General features: G+C 36.7%; 1 protein-coding gene across 4 annotated transcripts in view; it reads right to left on the reverse strand.

Moving 5' to 3' along the window:
• Positions 1-15,907, reverse strand: part of CLPR4 (CLP protease R subunit 4) — a 170,300-nt gene extending 154,393 nt beyond the window's left edge. For all 4 annotated transcript variants that reach the window (XR_016362224.1, XR_016362223.1, XR_016362225.1 and 1 more), the window contains exon 1: positions 15,512-15,907. Coding sequence is in view for 1 of the 4 variants with exons in the window: in XM_089819878.1 (XP_089676004.1) it covers positions 15,512-15,766 (255 nt within the window). In the remaining 3 variants the exon portion in view is untranslated. The remainder of the gene's footprint in view (positions 1-15,511) is intronic.
• Positions 15,908-18,593: the final 2,686 nt, after the last annotated feature.

Genomic DNA, 18,593 nt, shown 5'->3' on the forward strand with positions numbered 1-18,593 from the left:
GCAGTAAAGGCAAAGATCCTGCCTAAGGGAGATAAGCCCTTATTTGAATGGCTACAGAGTATGCAATTCAAATTTGAAATGATCCTAACGGGAGAAGAAGGATTGAAGGAAATGGAAGTTAAAGTTAAAAAGGATTAGGATAGAGACTATGAATTACTAAGAGGTCTACATACAGATTCCCAAGCTAGTGGGCAAGGGAAAAGGATAGTTGGAGTTGTCGTCATGTAAACGAATTTCTCCAATTATCTGGATAGCTTAACAGAGAAATCTTATGATCACCAGAACAGAGCGTCGGAGCTCCAAAAGCTTGGCAGGTGTGTGCATGTGGCTGTGGAAGAAAATGCAGGAGTGGTTGAATGCCATCAAAGATCTAGCCAGAGAGCATTCCAAGTGGCTCCTAAGATAAACTAACGTTCATATTCATAGACATGAGGAGTTGATCCCAATCATTGTTGCTGCCAAAGCCTATAGGGCTAAGTCAGAAAAGGGAAAGAAGGCAAAGTGATTCTTATCCCGCCCTTTCATATTTTGATGTAATGATTGTAACTGACAATTGGCTCCTTGCCATTTGTCAATTTTGAGGAGATGAACCAATTTTAGTCTCATTTTGTAACGGTCATCTTGGAATCCTATATGTATCTAATTGAAAGATTAATGGAAGGTCACCTAATTTTTGCCGTGAGATACTTCATATTGCAGAGACAAGTTAAATATATTTTGTGTCGATTAGTTATTGTTCCATTGTCTTGTGATAGCTTAGGATATCTCTTTCCGTTGAATTGAGTTAAGGAATAAACTGAGCTTTGTTCCCCCGTTCAATGCAACAAGCTGTAGATAATAATAGTATTATTGAAAGTTTAAAGAGATTTTGTTTTGTGTTTTTCTTCAAGTTAGTCTCTTTGAAGCTTTCAGTTAAGCAGTAGATTCATCAATAGAAATCCATTAGTATTTCATCAATTTCTGCAAGTTCATAAGATGTGTGAGTTCACAGACTTGATTGGTTTTAAGACCCAAATATTCGCCTAAGTTAGTTCCTGTCTACGCCTAACTTGGTTTACCTCTCCTGCTCTCTGGTCAAGAACAAACCCCATTTAGATTTAGGAATAAACAAGATTCATTGCAAATCACAAAATCTGAGGGAGCTGTACCTAAGAATTCAGAGGGAAGTCAATCACTTAGCTATGATTTCCCAACTGTTGTAATCAGATATTGTTCAAGGATATTGGGCATTCAAGAGTAGAATAAAAGAACAATCTATTTACCAACATACTGTAAGATAGATTGCTAAAGAGGAAGGTTCTAATGCTGTTTTGTTCTTTTATAACAAATCAGAGAAATTTTATTATTCTGGAATATAAATAAGAGTTGCTGTTTTCAATTTTACGTGAAAATATTTTGACGTGATTATCAATCTTTTACAAATTGGTTTTATTGCATGGGTCAGTATCTGTCAATCACTTCATATGTACTGTGCGAGCGAGGCCAGTTCAATAAACAAAAACCACAAGCAAGCATAAAACACAACCTTTCAACTACAAGAATACTCTCCAAGGTAAGCTTTTAAGCCAAAGTAGAGACTATGTATGGATTACCATAAGCAAAGATATTTACAATGAGATTTTAACCCTGAATTTATAGATAGCTTAGAAGTGAGGGGCAATCTTTCTAAGATCTCAAAGTGCATGCAAACCAAAAAAGCTCCCCTATTAGGCTATAGATTGTCATTACAAATTTTCCAGCTTGTATACTAAAAGTTATATATTATGGGAAAGGGAAAACTAATAATAAATAGAAGGTGGGTAAATAAAATGGAGGTATCCATGCAACTCATGAACCCATGAGTACAGAAAAATATTTCATTACAATACCAAAGTCAAATATTCCAATATTGTATATATAAGAAGTAATTATAATGTTATGAATGATCTCTTTCCCGTTACCCATTTTTTCTAATCCCTTCCTCATGACCATGTGCTCTTTGCTCAAATCAATATTCTTTTAACTCTCATTCAAAAATGATGGCTGCTATAAAGAATCTTCACAGTCAATATTCCAGAAGTAATATGTCTCATCAAGCAATTATGTTTTAGAATGGCATTGCCCTGCAAAAGGAAAGTTCACTTGGTAGCAACTTGAATAATTAACAAGGGCAGGGGGAGGGTTTGAGGCAGAATATGGAAAGGGTGATTGACTGTATTATCAATTCTTTACTCAAAGCATGTTCCAATAAAGAACAGTGATAGAAATTGCATTACAGAAAGAAGGAAAATAGGGTTGATGATATACTAGTACACAACTTTTGTCTACCATCTCTAAAGAGTAAGATATTTTGTTTCTAATGTCACAAAAAGGGTAAGCAGCATTTAGAATAATCCTACATTGAAGTTTAAATATTAAAAAGGGTAAGTTCTAACAATACCTGATACAATAAAAAGGGAGGTTTTCTTCCTTTGATAGCATTGACCTTCAACCTCTCACTCATTGAAAGTAGTAAGAAATTTGAAGCAAACATGTCTAAATTGATACCATGCACCTTTCTGTCAGGGTTGCCCTGAATAGAATGGCATCTTCTTCGAGGAAAATATGAGGAAACAAGAAAGGAGAATTGTCTCTAATGTATGCATCCCAAGCATGTGCCATATGAATAATGCACAGGTTCATGATTCTTTTTCTGTCTACATTAACAAAGACAGAGAATTCTTGCACAAGAATCTGGATAGCAAAATTGAAGAAATTAACAAAGGAATTGGACAGTGGGAAGGAAAAAAATAGTGCAAAACTTATGAAAAAATTAATGTTGGCTCCTGGGTAGTCTATTGGTAAAAAGGGTGTCTTTGGCATGAGCAAGGATCAAGTGGACCAAATATACTCTCAAATGCTGCAGACTTACTTCTCCGTGAAAATCGTACCCATATCAAGTGAGTATTTAATTTGACATTTTGGAGTATAGCTACCAAAAGGAACCAATTAATGACTGCTTAAGGGCTCCATTGCAAGGTCGATAATAGGAAAAGTTTACAAATAAGCCTGTCTTGTGGGGCTTCAAAGCCAGTCCCTGAATGTTGAGTTCCATAATTGGCCAAGAACTCGAGGATGAAGAGAAGATTATCAAGGAGTACAGAAGCTGTTGGTTTTCTGAAGATCGCTACAACAGTAATTGCATTGCCATGTTTTTGGTATGTGTGTTTCAAGGGCAGCGATCTCTCTTTTTATATTGTGGATGATACATGGAGAGGCATGTCCCTTCAAGGGGCATGTCTATTCAATTTATTTAATTAATATAAAAATTAATTATTTAACCACGCACAAATATGTGTGTGTGTGTATCACACACATGCACATATCATCTACACATATAACTTCAGTCTCATCTCATGAGTTTATCCAACTAAAGCTACCAAACAATAACTCTCTCTCTTAGCTAGGGAGGATAAACACAAGACATATATTACACTATTGGTAATATTTGGAATGACAAATTTTAAGGATATCTTCGATCAGAAGATATCCACCATTTTCATATCGCATTTGATATCATGAGTATTGGTCCTCCAAAATATCAACACATGATATTCACCAAATACTCAAGTGACATTTAGATATTACATTTGATATAATGAGTATCGGTCTTCTAGAATATCAACTCATGATATTCACCAAGTACTCAAATTAGATTTGATATCATGAGTATTGGTCTTCCAGAATATCAACACATGATATTCATCAAGCACTCAAATAATGTTTGATATCACATCTAATATCATCAATATTGGTCTTCCAGAATATCAACACATGATATTCACCAAATACTCTTCAAGCAATGGTCTTACAGAATGTCAAGATGCAAGATATTCACCAAGTATTGTGAGTAATGGCCTCCTGAACTTCAAGTTGCATGATATTCACCAAGTACTCTATGTAATGGCCTCCAGAACATCAATTTGCATAACATTCACCATGTACTCAAAATGTTTATAAGGTATGTGCACACACATTCTCATAATAGGTACCATATAAACATCCACGATGCAAAGTATAATCTATCATGATCTGCATAGACATCGTAAGATATCCATCATAGTAGAGAATTGAATTATTGTAAGATTGTCATCTTCTAATAACTTCTACAAATACAAGTGATAATCATTTGGACGTCGTCACTTAATCATGATGTACACATGGGGTAGGCCCATCAAAATCATGCAATCACACACAGACTTTCAAACTCCCTCTGAATCTGATATGATCAGGATCTCTAAAGATCAACTGAAACACATCCTCTATTCGCTCCTTTAGATGGATGTGTTAGACTCCCTTTGAACATCAATCTTCTGAGCTCCTTTACCTTTGAAGAAGTGTGTCAAACTCCCTCTAAATATAAATCATCTAGGCTCTTAATCTAGAATTGTTAGACTCCCTCTCCATCTCCCTTTTCCTGCAATAACATCCTCGAAGGAAAAGATCAAGGCACATAACTCTCATAGAACATAGAAATAAGGGAGTGAATATTATAATACTCGAGGATAATAATAATATTTAGTTTTTCTAAGAATGATAATGATATTAACAAATAATATCATCTCTATTCTCAAAACAATATTATTATCCTTTCCTTATTATTATTTTAAATAACATTCTTATTTATGTTCAATATTATTATAAATTTATTCCATTTTATATTCTTAATAATAATATTAGGGATTTTTCCCATAATAATATTATTATGAATATTATCATAACTTTATAACCATGTTATTTCCTTATCAAATGACTAACTATGATTATGAAATTTATATTCAATTCAAGGAATGACCCATAAATATGTAATAATCTATTCTTTATCAATATCAAATACATATAAATCATTTAAGATGATTTACATACACATTCATTATATTCTCGTTGAAGTCTAATAGTGAAAGAGGTAAACAACAATTACTTACCTTACCAACTTAGTGGCCAATTGACATGTACAACCATATATATGTTACTTGATGTGATTAACATGTACAATCAACGTGCCAAGACTCTATTTTTGGTTGACGAACCCAATTTATCCTTCACTTACTATGCATGATGTGTCGTCATTATTTCTTCCTAGTGGTCCACCGAAATAGTAAATGTTGTCATGCCTTTTTAAAAACTCCCTCTTATTTATCATTGCTCGTACAATCGTCTAGTCTTAGGCAAACCACATTCCATGTCACTTTCTCGTGTGTTTGGTAATAAAGGCAATAATTATTTTAATCCCGTAATGTTTGATAGACTTACACTTATCAGGTTGGTGGGGGATGTCTCTTTCTCCCTTTATGTATATTGCTCCAACCTATTTCATCCACTACTTGAACTTCAGCACTAATGACTATGATATCCCTTGCCATCGTTTATGAGAGATAAAAAATTGCTAAAGTTTGGGATCATATATAATATATATTTGGTTCAATGTCGATGCTGAAACCTATGTGTAGATCACTCAAGAACTGCGTTTGTAGGGCTTGGAGTAGAATTAGATCATGATGTTGTTGCCAAACTATCCAATGTCAAATGTGATCAGGCGAATTGAGAAACTTAGTGACCTGGGCTTTCCATTGCCTGACCTAGCACGGGGGAAACACACAATGTTAAACAAGACGGATTGTGAGGGTCTATCCTTGCCAAATAAGTTGGATCTAGGTCAAGATGTTGATTATGCAGATCATGCGATGCTCGTTGGCTTAGACAGCACAAAATTAGGCTCAACTTGAAAATGCTTGAGACATCTCTACTCTTGCAAATTGTATGTTGCTTTAATGTTGCGATGCTTGTGATCAGGCTTAGTAATCAAAATGAGAAGAACCGTTTGTTCAGTTCTTGAACTTTGTTTATGATTACACATTTCGTTCTACCATAACATCTCCATGAAGCAACATATTGATCTATTTCGTTAGACGTTTTCTATGTCTAGTCTCCGCCATTTGTATTTGTAAAAATTCGCGATCACCCTGTCTTTGAAACATCCTTTAAATGGTTTGACCCGCATTGTGGCATGGTATGGAGTTATAAAATTCATTTTTCTATTATTCACTTATACATTTGTAGTTGACTCTGATACCATGTTTGTTTTCTAAGGATCGCTGCAAATGTAATTGCACTGCCATGTTTTAGGTATGTGTGTTTCAAGCGCAGCAATCTCTCTCTTTTTCTATTGTGGATGATACATGGAGAGACATGTCCCTTCACATGTCTATTTATTTTATTTGATTACTATAAAAATTAATTATTTAACCACACACAAATATATATATATATATATATATACACACACACATACATATCACATATACATATAACTTCAGTTTAATCTCATGAGTTTATCCAACTGAAGCTACCAAACATTAGCAGAAGCTGCAAGAAAGAATGCTACAAAATTGTCGGAAGGTGTAAAAAAAATGACTAGTGCATTAGGCCTGCCTGACTTGCAAGGCCACAGGAAAGCTTGATAACAAGAAACCCATGTTATAATAAATTTAGTATCATAACATGGATAAGTCTATTATGGTAAAATAATGAATGTGTTATTAAACAAAGATTGTGAATGATCTATTTATACAAGATACAAGAGAATGTTTCTATAACAAACAAGAGAGAGGAAATAAAAACATTCTTGTAGAGTGAAAAAGAAAGTTTCCATAACAAACAGGAGTTTATGGAAACATTATGAAAAGAGTGACCATTAGAAAAAGACAAAAGATAGAGAAAATAGAAACTATCTAATATCGTAATACCCTCCCTTAATGGTCAATCTATCTTCAAAAAAAAAAAAAATTGCATGTCCTCAAAAAGCGTAAAAGGCAGCCTCGGGTTGATTAGAGATCTTTGCATGTTCTGCAATGTTGGCCTATGGCTAAGACCCTCCCTGCTTCTGGTGGTCAGAAGCAAAGCGAGTCTTGCAATCTTGAATTACATGACCAAATTTGTGGCAATAGTTGCACTAGATTTGCTTCTTCTTGAAGCTATTCTGAGACTGAGCAGATGACTGAGATGGGCCTTTATCCTTGTTAAAGGATTGGGCTGAAAACGCTTGTTCAAAGGAGGACGAAGGAGCACTACTACCAAACTGTTGTTTCCAATGATCCTGCTATAGAAGTTTGGTGCACAAAACTAAGAACTTCAGGTCAACATTAGTTGCAATAATGTTGAGCATCTCAATAAAGCGCTCATAGGACGGTGGTGGGCTTTTCAGAGTAATGACCGCCATATCCTCATCCTCCATTGTAAGGCCAATGGCCCTAAGTTGATCTATGATGTCCTTAATCTTTAGAAGATGTTCCTCTAAGGACATGTGCTCATCCATAATAATAGAGAATGGCTAATTCTTCAGAAAGAAGGCTCCACTTTTATCTGATGTCTCCTGGAGATCCTTCAATGTTGTCCAAATCTCTGCAACTGTCTTGCCAAAGGGCACTTGAGGCAGTTAATCATCAGTAATTGAAAGCTTAATAAGCATAACCACTTCATGATTACGCTCATCAAACTTCTCTTAAGTAGCAGCAACTGTGGTAGGACGAGTCTCGATACCCAAAACAAGCGCCTCAAGGAGACAATACTCGAAGATCGTCATCATTCTCTGCTTCCAAGTGTTGTAGTTCTTTCCATTGAAACGTTGACTACCTTCCACATGAGACTGGAGAGAGATGCCATTGCACATTTTTCTATGAAAACATGAAAAGTGAAAAATATGCGATGGCACAAAACTTCAAGACAAATTGACGGAAGACCCACAAAATTTGAAGAGACACCCGAATAAAAGCTCAAAAAACCCACAAATAATTTGAAATTAGATTTTGAATCTGCTGACTCGAAAATTGAGGCACGAAAAACAATGCACCCAGAAAAAAGTGAGAGTAACCCAATTGAGCTTTGCAAAAACCCACCAAGTTTATGCAAAAAAATTGTTAATTCGACACAGGAATCAATGGTTTTCAAAAAAACTGTAGTCTGATTAAAAAACTTGAAATAATTTGCAAAGTTCTTGAACAAAGGGCAGATTTTAAACCATGCAGCACAAAGAAAATTGGACGCCGAATCCCTGATTAGGTTTGGAGAAAAAAAATGCAAATTTTGAACACACTCAAGCAAATATTTTGAAATTTTGGACTAATAATTTCAAAATAAAATTAAAAAATTTCGAAGAGGCCAAGAATTTGCTCTGATACCATATTATGGTAAAATAATGAATGTGTTATTAAACAAAGATCATTAATGATCCATATATACAAGATACAAAAGAATGTTTCTATAACAAACAAGAGAGAGGAAATAGAAACATCTTTGTAGAGTAAAAAAGAAAGTTTCCATAATGAACAGAAGGAGTTTATGGAAACATTACAAAAAGAGTGAACATTAGAAAAAGATAGAAGAGAGAGAGAAAATAGAAACTATCTACTATCGTAATGAAGTCAAGACATGGATGATTCTAGGTGGGTTAGCCATAGTAATTCGCTTACCCCAGAGATGAAACAGTTTTATTTTGATGAAGCAGACATCTTCATTGATGTTATATCTTTTCTGAATTAGCAAGGGGTCTTTCAAGGTGAGATTAAAGAAGACAATGACAAGATGATGTAATTAATGGAACAAAACTAGAATTATCCAATTAGTCCCTCTAAATATGTGAATTAGATATATGGCAACAGTCAGCATTGTAATTCATTCCATTTTCTCTATAACGATCTCCAGCTCTTACTTTTTTACCTCTATCTGCAATGTCCTTGTAACTTGCAAGTGAAAGAGATGAGCTAAAATGATTGATATTTCAATGCCTTCAAAAATCAATGTGCAATGGTTGAACAGAGCTAGTGAGCCAATAAGATAGGAAGTAGAATAGTGTGCAGATTATTGAGATATTTTCTGTAGGCTTCTTGTGAATTTGCAATAGCTTAGTTGCCTGTATTTGTATATAAGTGTGACTGTTTTCTGTGTGGTTTTGTATTCATATCCTCTGAGACTGAGAAAAGGGTTTCTGTATGAGGCTCGTTGTATGACTCAAAGTTGGTAGAATATTTATTTGGGTTTGATCAATCTGCATCTGGCATTTAGAGGTTAGTTTTTAAGGGAAGTGTGCATGAGTTAGTGATTATGGATTCCACTGACCCAATCCAGATAAGGATTTCACTTATATACTTCTGCTGACCAAGACAAGAGAGTTTCTAGTTGTTTCATTTTAGAGTATGAGTTAGAGGAAGGAAGCTCCGTCTTTTGTAACACCTACCTCTACTGGCATCTGCTGATAGAGGGTTGCATAATTTTAATAATAATAAAGATATATGTGGCTGCCAGAGAGGAGACAAAAGATTGCAGTCATCAGTGCTTGAGACAGAAAAGATAGGACTATACCTTGACAATGAGAGTGACTTCAAATCTTTTATATATATTTGCTGACACAAATCAAATTATTTGATATGGACAAATTTTCTACTTAATTTTTATCTTATATATTTATGGTGAATGCTTTGTGATGATATGTGATTTTAATGATCCTGTTTGGGAATAGAAAAGAACGTAATCTTATTTCACTGTGTTCTAACTAGTATTTCCTAACACTATGCTCCATTGTCTCAAAAATGTTGTTAATGTTTTCATTACGAAATGGAAACTTATACTGGATACTGACAATAGAGCATAAGTTTATTACCTAGTTTGTGAGACTCATTATTGAGGTTCACTTTTTGTAGCAAATAATACTAGTTCACTACTTCGTCTTTTGAACAGCATAAGTTGGCCTAATGATGGAGAATTTGTGCTCTTGAAAGCACAAAGGAGAAAGGTATGTACATCTTTCTTGTAGCAAAGTTAGGTGCCTACTGCATGGGGTTTATGTCACCATATATAGACCAAAAACATACGACTGATATCATGAATTTTCTTTACCTATTGGTTTATCCAACCAATGAGATATTTAGCTCAGTTAGACGTGTTTGGTGTTGTTCCATTTCAGCATCCGTATCCTGATAAAGGTAGTTCTAATTATTACAAGGTAATTGGTAAATACTTGCTTATTAATAACAGAGACCGAAAGGTCAATTTATACAAAAGGAAGAGACGATGTTTCCTTAGGAAACGATCGTAAAGAATAGAAACATTCTATTCCAGAGAAAGCAAAAAACGAAAGCAAACTAAAGCTAAAGATATTTACAAGATAACCATTAACTAATAATAGACGTCTTATCTATTATTGTAATACCCTCCCTTAATGGTTAATCTATCTAACACACCAAGCTGTCTTTTGAATTTGACAAACTTATCAGGACCAAGAGGCTTGGTGAGAATGTCTGCAGTCTGATCTGAGGTAGGAACATACTGCAGATCTATAGTCCCGTCTTCAACCAGCTGTCGTATGTAATGACAATGAACATCCACATGCTTGGTTCGTTCATGGAAGACTGGATTCCGTGCTAACTTGATAACGCCTTCGTTATCAACAAACAGAGTAGTCGGTCCTACTGGTGACATCTGCACATCCCCAAGCATCCGACGAAGCCAGACAGCTTCACATCCTGCCTTAACAGTCCCACTATATTCAGCCTCTGTAGAAGAGAGAGAAACTGCCTGCTGCTTCTTGCTGGTCCATGTGACTGCACCGGATCCCAAACTGAACACATATCCAGATGTTGACTTTTTATCATCAACAGAGCCTGCCCAATCTGAATCTGTGAACCCACTGAGTTTAGGATTAGAACTCCGAGAATACAGAAGTCCATAATCAGAAGTGCCCTTCACATAACGAAGCACACGCTTTGCTGCCATCCAATGATCAGCCTTAGGAGCTGTCATAAAGCGTGAAATATAGCTGACTGCGAAGCTGATATCAAGCCTAGTAGCAGATAGGTAGATGAGGCTGCCTACTAGTTGCCTATACGTAGTATCATCAACGGAAGGAGAATCAGACTTGGCTGATAACTTGAGACCTTTCTCCATAGGTGTAGATGTAGGTTTGCAATCCTGCATTCGAAATTTGTTTAACAAGGCTCTGGCATATTTGGACTGAGAGATGAATATACCAGTAGACTGTTGCCAAACTTCAACACCTAAGCAATAATGCATGAGCCCAAGGTCAGTCATATCAAAAGACTGGCATAAGTGTTGTTTGATTCCCTGAATCAAAGATGCCGAACTGCCAGTGATGATCAGATCATCCACATAGATAACCAGAAGGATGATGTCACTGTCAGTAGTCTTGATGTACAGATTTGAGTCTGAAGAACTCCTCTTGAAGCCTTGATCACTGAGGTACGTATCAATCTTGATGTACCATGCCCGAGGGGCTGCTTCAAACCATAGAGAGCTTTTACCAATCTGAGAACCTGATGGTCTTTACCAGTAACCTTGAAACCAGGAGGCTGCGTCATGTAGACCTCTTCATGGAGATCACCATTCAGGAAAGCACTCTTTACGTCCATCTGATGGACCTTCCAGCCAAACTGTGCTGCCATAGCTAGGACTAATCTGATGGTGCTCATCTTTGCAGTAGGAGCAAAGGTCTCCTCATAATCAATGCCCTGACGCTGAGAAAAGCCCTTTGCCACTAAACGAGCTTTGTACTTATCCAAAGTACCATCTGATTTGTATTTGATTTTGTAGACCCATTTGCAGCTAATGGGTTTCTTCCCTGGGGGAAGATCAGAAAGGACCCAAGTTTTGTTCTTCAGCAGGCTCTGGTGTTCAGATTGCATGGCCTGTTCCCACTCTGGAATTCCTTTAGCCTCGGAATATGTTTGAGGTTCAAACACACTGTGAATGTTGGCCATAAGAGCAAAGTTAACAGAATCTATAGTTTTGCTCTTTTTTCGAGTAGTTCTCCCATCAATGAGCTCATCATCATGAAGATCAGCAAGTGTCTTAGCCCACCACTTAGGCCGGAGAGGAGAATGACCAACAGTAGTACTAGGAGATGCTTGATCAGCAAGATCCTGATCAGAAGAATTTGGATCAAACTCAGGTGAAGCATCTTCAAAACGAGGTGATCCTGCAGGAGAAGCCGGATGTGGCTGTACAGGTATCACTGGCAGGACTGGAGCTGTAGGAGCTACTGGAGCCCTCCCATCAAGTGGACCTAATGGAAGCCGAACTCCCAAATCATGAACCTGCATAGGCTGGTCTGCTGGATCAGGAACAAGAGAAACAGGCATGAATGGTCCTCGCTGCTCATCAAAGACTACATCGCGGCTGTATATGAGACGAGATGTCTCAACATCAATAAGGCGGTAGGCTTTGTGAAGACTGCTATATCCAGCAAGCATCAGTTTCTGACTCTTGGCATTCAACTTGGTGCGTGAAGCATCAGGGATCCAAACAAAAGCAAGAGAGCCAAAAACCTTCAGGTGACTGATTCTGGGCTTGCGACTTGACCAGGCCTCTTCCGAAGTTTTACCTTTGACCGCCACTATGGGTGACCGGTTCAACAGATAAACTGCAGTGTTAACTGCTTCTGCCCAAAAACGCTTCGGAACATGTCTGTGTTCGAGCATGGAACGAGCCATCTCGGTGATTGTCCTGTTTCGACATTCAACTACACTGTTCTGTTGTGGCGTGTGGGGTGTGGTGAACTGGCGTTGGATGCCATGTGTATCCAAGAAGCTGGAGAAAACATTAGAACAAAATTCCCCCCCATTGTCTGATCTAAGAGTAATAATAGATTTCCCAGACTCTTTTTCAACTAAGGGTTTAAACTTCTGAAATACAATAAATGCATCAGATTTCTTTTTAAGGAAATACACCCACATTTTTCTACTGAAATCATCTACAAACAACAGAAAATACTTGTACCCAAGAACAGAAGGAGTGGCCATAGGGCCGCAAATATCAGCATGAACAAGCTGAAGTACTTGAGAAGCTCGCCAAGAATCGCCACTGGGGAAAGGTGTGCGATGTTGCTTCCCAGCCTGACATGCGTCACAAACTCCAAGGTGTTGGGTTTGAATCTCTGGCAAACCAAGAACAAGCTCATCCCGAGCAAGTTGTGAGAGATAATGCACATTTAAGTGCCCATATCGCTGATGCCAAAGTGAGCTGATGGAAGATCACCGAGCAGCCATAGCTAAGTCCTGAGAATCACTAGAATCAGTAAGTTTGAAAAGACCATGATCCTCAAGACCAATTGCAATAGTAGACTTAGTCGCCCGATCAGTGATGGTGCACTGATGTGAACTGAAGGTGACTGCCAAGTGTGGAGAATGTTGCAGCAACTGACTGACCGAGAGTAGATTTAGTTCCATCCCTGGAACGTAGTACACATCAAGGAATATGAGTTTCCTCCCAACAGACTGAATTTGAATGTTGCCTTTACCAACAACCGTGTACTCTTCTCCACCACCAAAGATAACAGAATCTGAATAAGGCTGGTAGTCAGTAAACCAGTCTCTGCGGTGAGTGAAATGTCGAGAGGCACCTGAATCAATGTACCAGGCAGATGACTGTACATGATCTGCAGGTCTTTTAGCCATGAAGGCATAAAAGGCAGATTCCACCTGCTCAGTGTGCTCTGCACTGTTCGCTTTGGGTTGCGAACCTGATTGCTTAGACTGGGCAGCTAAGCGTTTCCGACATGCAACCTTCATGTGACCATACTTGTGGCAATAGTTGCATTGAATGTTCTTCTTTTTGGTACCATCGGACGCTGGAGCAGAAGACTTCTGCTGAGATGGTTGCTGAAACTTGCCCTTATCCTTCTGAAAGGATTTCGCAGCAAAGGCTTGCTCAGTGGAGGTGGAACTGGAGCTGCTACCGAACTGTTGTTTCCACCGATCTTGCTGAAGTAGCAGGGTGCAGAGATCAGTGAACTTTAGATCAACACCAGTAGATGTGATGTTGAGAGTCTCGATAAAATGCTCATAGGAATTTGGTAAACTCCGAAGAGTGATTACCACAATATCCTCTTCCTCCATCTTGCGACCGATGGCAAGTAACTGATCACGGATTTCCTGAATCCGATTCAGGTGTGCCTGGAGCGAGGTGCGCTCATCCATGACAATAGAAAACAGAGTGTTTTTCAGAAAGAAGGCTCTGCTCTTGTCGGAAGTCTCATGAAGACCTTTTAGATGTGTCCAGATTTCGGCCGCTGTCTTGCCGGATGGAATCTGAGAAAGCTGGTCATCAGCTACGGAGAGTTTGAGAAGCATTACTGCCTCTCGATTGTTCAGATCCCATGTATCTTGATCAGGACCCGGAGAAGTCGGACGCTGCTTAACACCCAGAACAAGTTGATCGGTGTTTCGATATTCGAAGATTGCGATGATGCGCTGCTTCCAGGTTCCATAATTGCGACCATTGAATTTGGAATTATGCTCGAGCAGAATATTTGTCAGAGATGCCATGGCACGTTTTTCAATGGAAAACTGTGAAAATCTGTGAAGGCACGTTCTTCGAGGCAAAAATACGAAAGACCCAGAAAAATCAGAGAATGACCCAAAAGAGAGCTCGAAAAACCCAGAAGGAATCTGTTGTCGTTTTCTGAATCCGCTGGCTCAAAAATCGAGGCACCCAGAAAAAACGGACGACAACCCAGTTGAGTTCTCGAAAAACCCACTAAGAATTTGCAAACAAAAAAAAATTTCGACCCCAAAAATTAGGGTTTCGAAAAAAAACGGCCCTAGCTGAAAAAAGCTTGAAAAAACTTCAGATTTCTTGATGAAAAATGGTCGAATCTGCTTCCCAGAGCACGATGACAGACTGAGACGGCTACGAGCATGAAGATTTGATACAGAAACATGCAGATTTTCACCCCAAAAACGCGAGTCTTCAAAAAATGGCCACGATTTCCACGCGATTTGCAGACCCGTAATTCGGGAATTTCTCCAAGCAGAAAAACCCTAGGTGGGTTTTGGAGAAATTAGCTGAAATAATTTTGGAAAAATTTAAACAAATAATTTCAAGAAGAAATTATAAATTTTTCCGAAAAAATTTAAGTATTTAGCTCTGATACCATATTACAAGGTAATTGGTAAATACTTGCTTATTAATAACAGAGACTGAAAGGTCAATTTATACAAAAGGAAGAGACGATGTTTCCTTAAAAAACGATTGTAAAAAATAGAAACATTCTATTCCAGAGAAAGTTAAAAACGAAAGCAAACTAAAGCTAAAGATATTTACAAGATAACCATTAACTAATAATAGACGTCTTATCTATTATTGTAATACTAATTTGTTATCATTACCGTTATCTTAAATTCCAGTGGAAAACGAGAAGTGACTGCTACTGCGCGTGAATGAAAGGCAAATTAAATAGTACTGAACGTAAACGTTCTGTCCATGGTGCAAACTTTAAATCTAATCCTATTAATTTTCTTGGAAGATTAATCCACGATCAGGACCACAAATGTGGCTATAGCTCAGTGATTAAAGGTCTGTACAAACATCCACTTAAGTTTCCGAGGTACACAGTTATAATAAAAGAATTTGAAAAAAATCTAGAAAACATAAAATAAGTCTGAAATTTTGGAAAAAGATGCCTATTCAAGAAGCTTGTACATACATGAGCAGCAACATCGCGGTCGCGACGAGATTGAGGAAAAACCAGGTCAAGATTCCTTTGAACTGTGCTAGCTTGTTCCTGCCATGATATTGACCTCTGTTTCAAAGGGTTTCTCATATTAAAACCCTCCATCGTGTTGAGAACCTTAACGCTGTATCTCCGCCCATGTTTTGTCTTTCGATTTATGAAACCTGAACCAGCTAGGGGTAGACTACAGGTTTTCGTTCGCATGTCTGTGGCGCAAATCATATCCATCGTTACAGTCGGCTGCACAACAGCGATAGAACCTCACAGTATTGCTCAGATTTGGAAGAAAACACTTCAAAAATTAATTTGCATTGGGTTATCCAGATCCTTCGAAGAGATATGGAAAGAGAAGTTTAGTGAATTTGTTTTGTTTTTTAATGGACGGGTACTAAATTTTTATATATCGAGTTTGTATGACATTTGAATGTAAGTTATAAAATAATTTAGAAAATAGGAAAATTCACTATGAATTTGAAGGGCGTAAGATTAAATTTAGTTCAAAGTTAGTTTGTTAGAGTAACGTCAATGAAGTTAATCTATGTAGTTAAGGCTCTGTTTGGTTTGGTGATTTTGTTTCTTTTGGTTGTAGGAATTGGACAGGAATATGAAAATATAAATACCTTATTTGTCAATTTGGCATTTGTTGGCAAAATACGAAATCCGAATTAGAATTTCCCTCCTAATTTTATCCTAAAATGAGCATAGTGGTCTTCCTAAAAAAGGTGGAATAAGAATAACTTATTTTTATCCTATTTTTTAATAAACCCAATTTGATGGGTTGTCGAGTCCATGACTTTGTCACTCGATTGCATTTCGAGACTATTTCCCTCCATTCCAGTTTAACAACTATTTCCTTCGTTCACCATCATTTGCAAAGCACAAATCTAGTTTTGTCGAGCATGAAACTTCAACATATTTTGTTGGTTTGCGGAGCTAGTATTTTTCTGCTTGTTAAGAAGCCAAGCATGTTTGAAATTTCTTGGGGTTTTATTTTATACATTTGATGGATTTAGAGTTTTGCTTTTTCTAATCGAGATTTTTCTAGCATTGCCAAATACTCTGCGATAAACCAGGTATTTCACCTACATTATGTTCATTTCTTGATTTGTGGCTTATGTATTTGGGTAATTTTTTAATCGTTTTCCCTTAAAAGATGGTTACAATGCTTTACACAACTGATATATATGAAGTCCATTATGAGGACTTGCTTGTAGTTTTATGTATTTCAACATGCTCTACACCACTAAGAATGACATAGAGGATAAGTACTTTTATAGCTATTTTGTTGAACCCTCCTTTGTGGTTGTTTGTGTGTGTCTGAGCCTTCTCATTGCCAGTTTTGTTGTTTTCGCCTTCGTTTTCCAGGATTCAACATTTGCAGGTGCTAAAGCTCTTTTTGGTATGGCATATTTTTAATTAATGTTTATATTCTCATTCTAAAATAGTGTTGCACAAAATATGTATGTATCCATGTTTGACTTAATCCTCATTGATTTTTATAGTCTCCTTCTAAAATGTTGGACTGTACAAGATAAGAGGATGGATCCATATTTTTCTACTTTTGATATAGGGAATGTTATCGCTTTCAATTGCTCATGGGTATCTTGGTTCAAGTTTTTTCAAATTCCTCTTATTCCATGCACTTTGGCAACACAACTAAACTATTGTTTCTTGGATTGTTGATGTTGACTTTTACACTACCTATTTTTCCATAGTAATAGCTTTATAGCATGGAAGTTCTTTAAAACTCTATAGTTTTCTAATTTGTTCTCATTCAACCATTATAGAATGAGTAGTGGAACTTTCTTTGTAGGGTTATGTAAGGATGTACAATTACATTAGCATTTTGGGTTGAGAGTGTTGTCAATTTGTATTAGGCTTGTTAAGTATTGTTGAGATCAGTTTACATGTTTGTTTGCATGATATTCAAGATCAGGTGTTCTAACGCAATTCAATTAAACTAGAATGGGTTTGTTTGTGTGGACGAGACACATTCATGGAATTATTTTCTAGCTATGAAAATATTGCTTTTTTCCTAGTTTTTAGCATTGTGGTAATTGATGTGGACTAGTTTTTGGAGAGGTCACATTTCTTTGTTTTAGAGTCTCAAAAAATATAATTTTGTGTCAAGAATTACTTGCAAAGTGTGAATACATGATAAGTCTTTGGTTGATTTAAAGAGTCTAAGCTTGTGCAATGAGTATAGGTTCCCCAAATTAGGTTGTAATTTCTTTTCTATTTCATATATCAGAGAATGTTTCAATGAAGTTTAAATATGATGGTTTGTTGTTGCAAATGAATTTATCTTAATCTATTGTACAGTAGGGTACATTTCTATCTTTTGCAATGTTAAATTTGAAAGATTTAGATTAGGAATTATTTATATGCAATGTGTGTCCTTCCAATCTGTGATTTTGTATGTTCTTTGTGTGCAACTTTTTTGCATGTGATACGGATTGAAAGTGTCTTAATTTGTGATTAGATTTCCTCCATTTGCCATAGACTTTTAATTCAATTGCCATTTAATCAGTCGAATTGCAAAGAATCATGCTTAATTTATGATTAATTAGAAAGTATATGCTTCCTCGTGTTTTTGGCTCTTATATGACAAATTTTATTAACTACTACAGGAAATCATTAAAAAGTTGCTATAGGACAAGATGATTGAAGAATGCAAGAGATATGGATTGTTGCTTACTCAAATTTTGATCTTATCAATAGAATCGGTTTAAGTTTTAGGGATAATAATTTGTTTTGAATATGGCTTGTGCCCTAGGGCCAAAAGCCATATTACTAATATGTTGAATATGTCGAGAATGGGTTTTGATGAGGTAAATCTAATTCCTTATTTAGACTTTATATTTTGTGGACAAAAGACTTTTGAGAAACATGTGTGTGTATGTGTGTGTGTGCATGTACACAAACCTTTGAAATATATAATATATATGGTGATTATGAAGCATCAAAATCAAAATTTTTGTATATATATTCATTCATGCATTGAAGTGGTTTGAGTGATTAAGCTTTCTCTCACCATGAGAACCAAAGGAAGGGC

The sequence above is a fragment of the Cupressus sempervirens genome, chromosome 3 (genome assembly GCF_028749045.1).
Source record: "Cupressus sempervirens isolate cs-2001-9-10 chromosome 3, ASM2874904v1, whole genome shotgun sequence".
In the NCBI taxonomy this organism is placed as follows: Eukaryota; Viridiplantae; Streptophyta; class Pinopsida; order Cupressales; family Cupressaceae; genus Cupressus; species Cupressus sempervirens.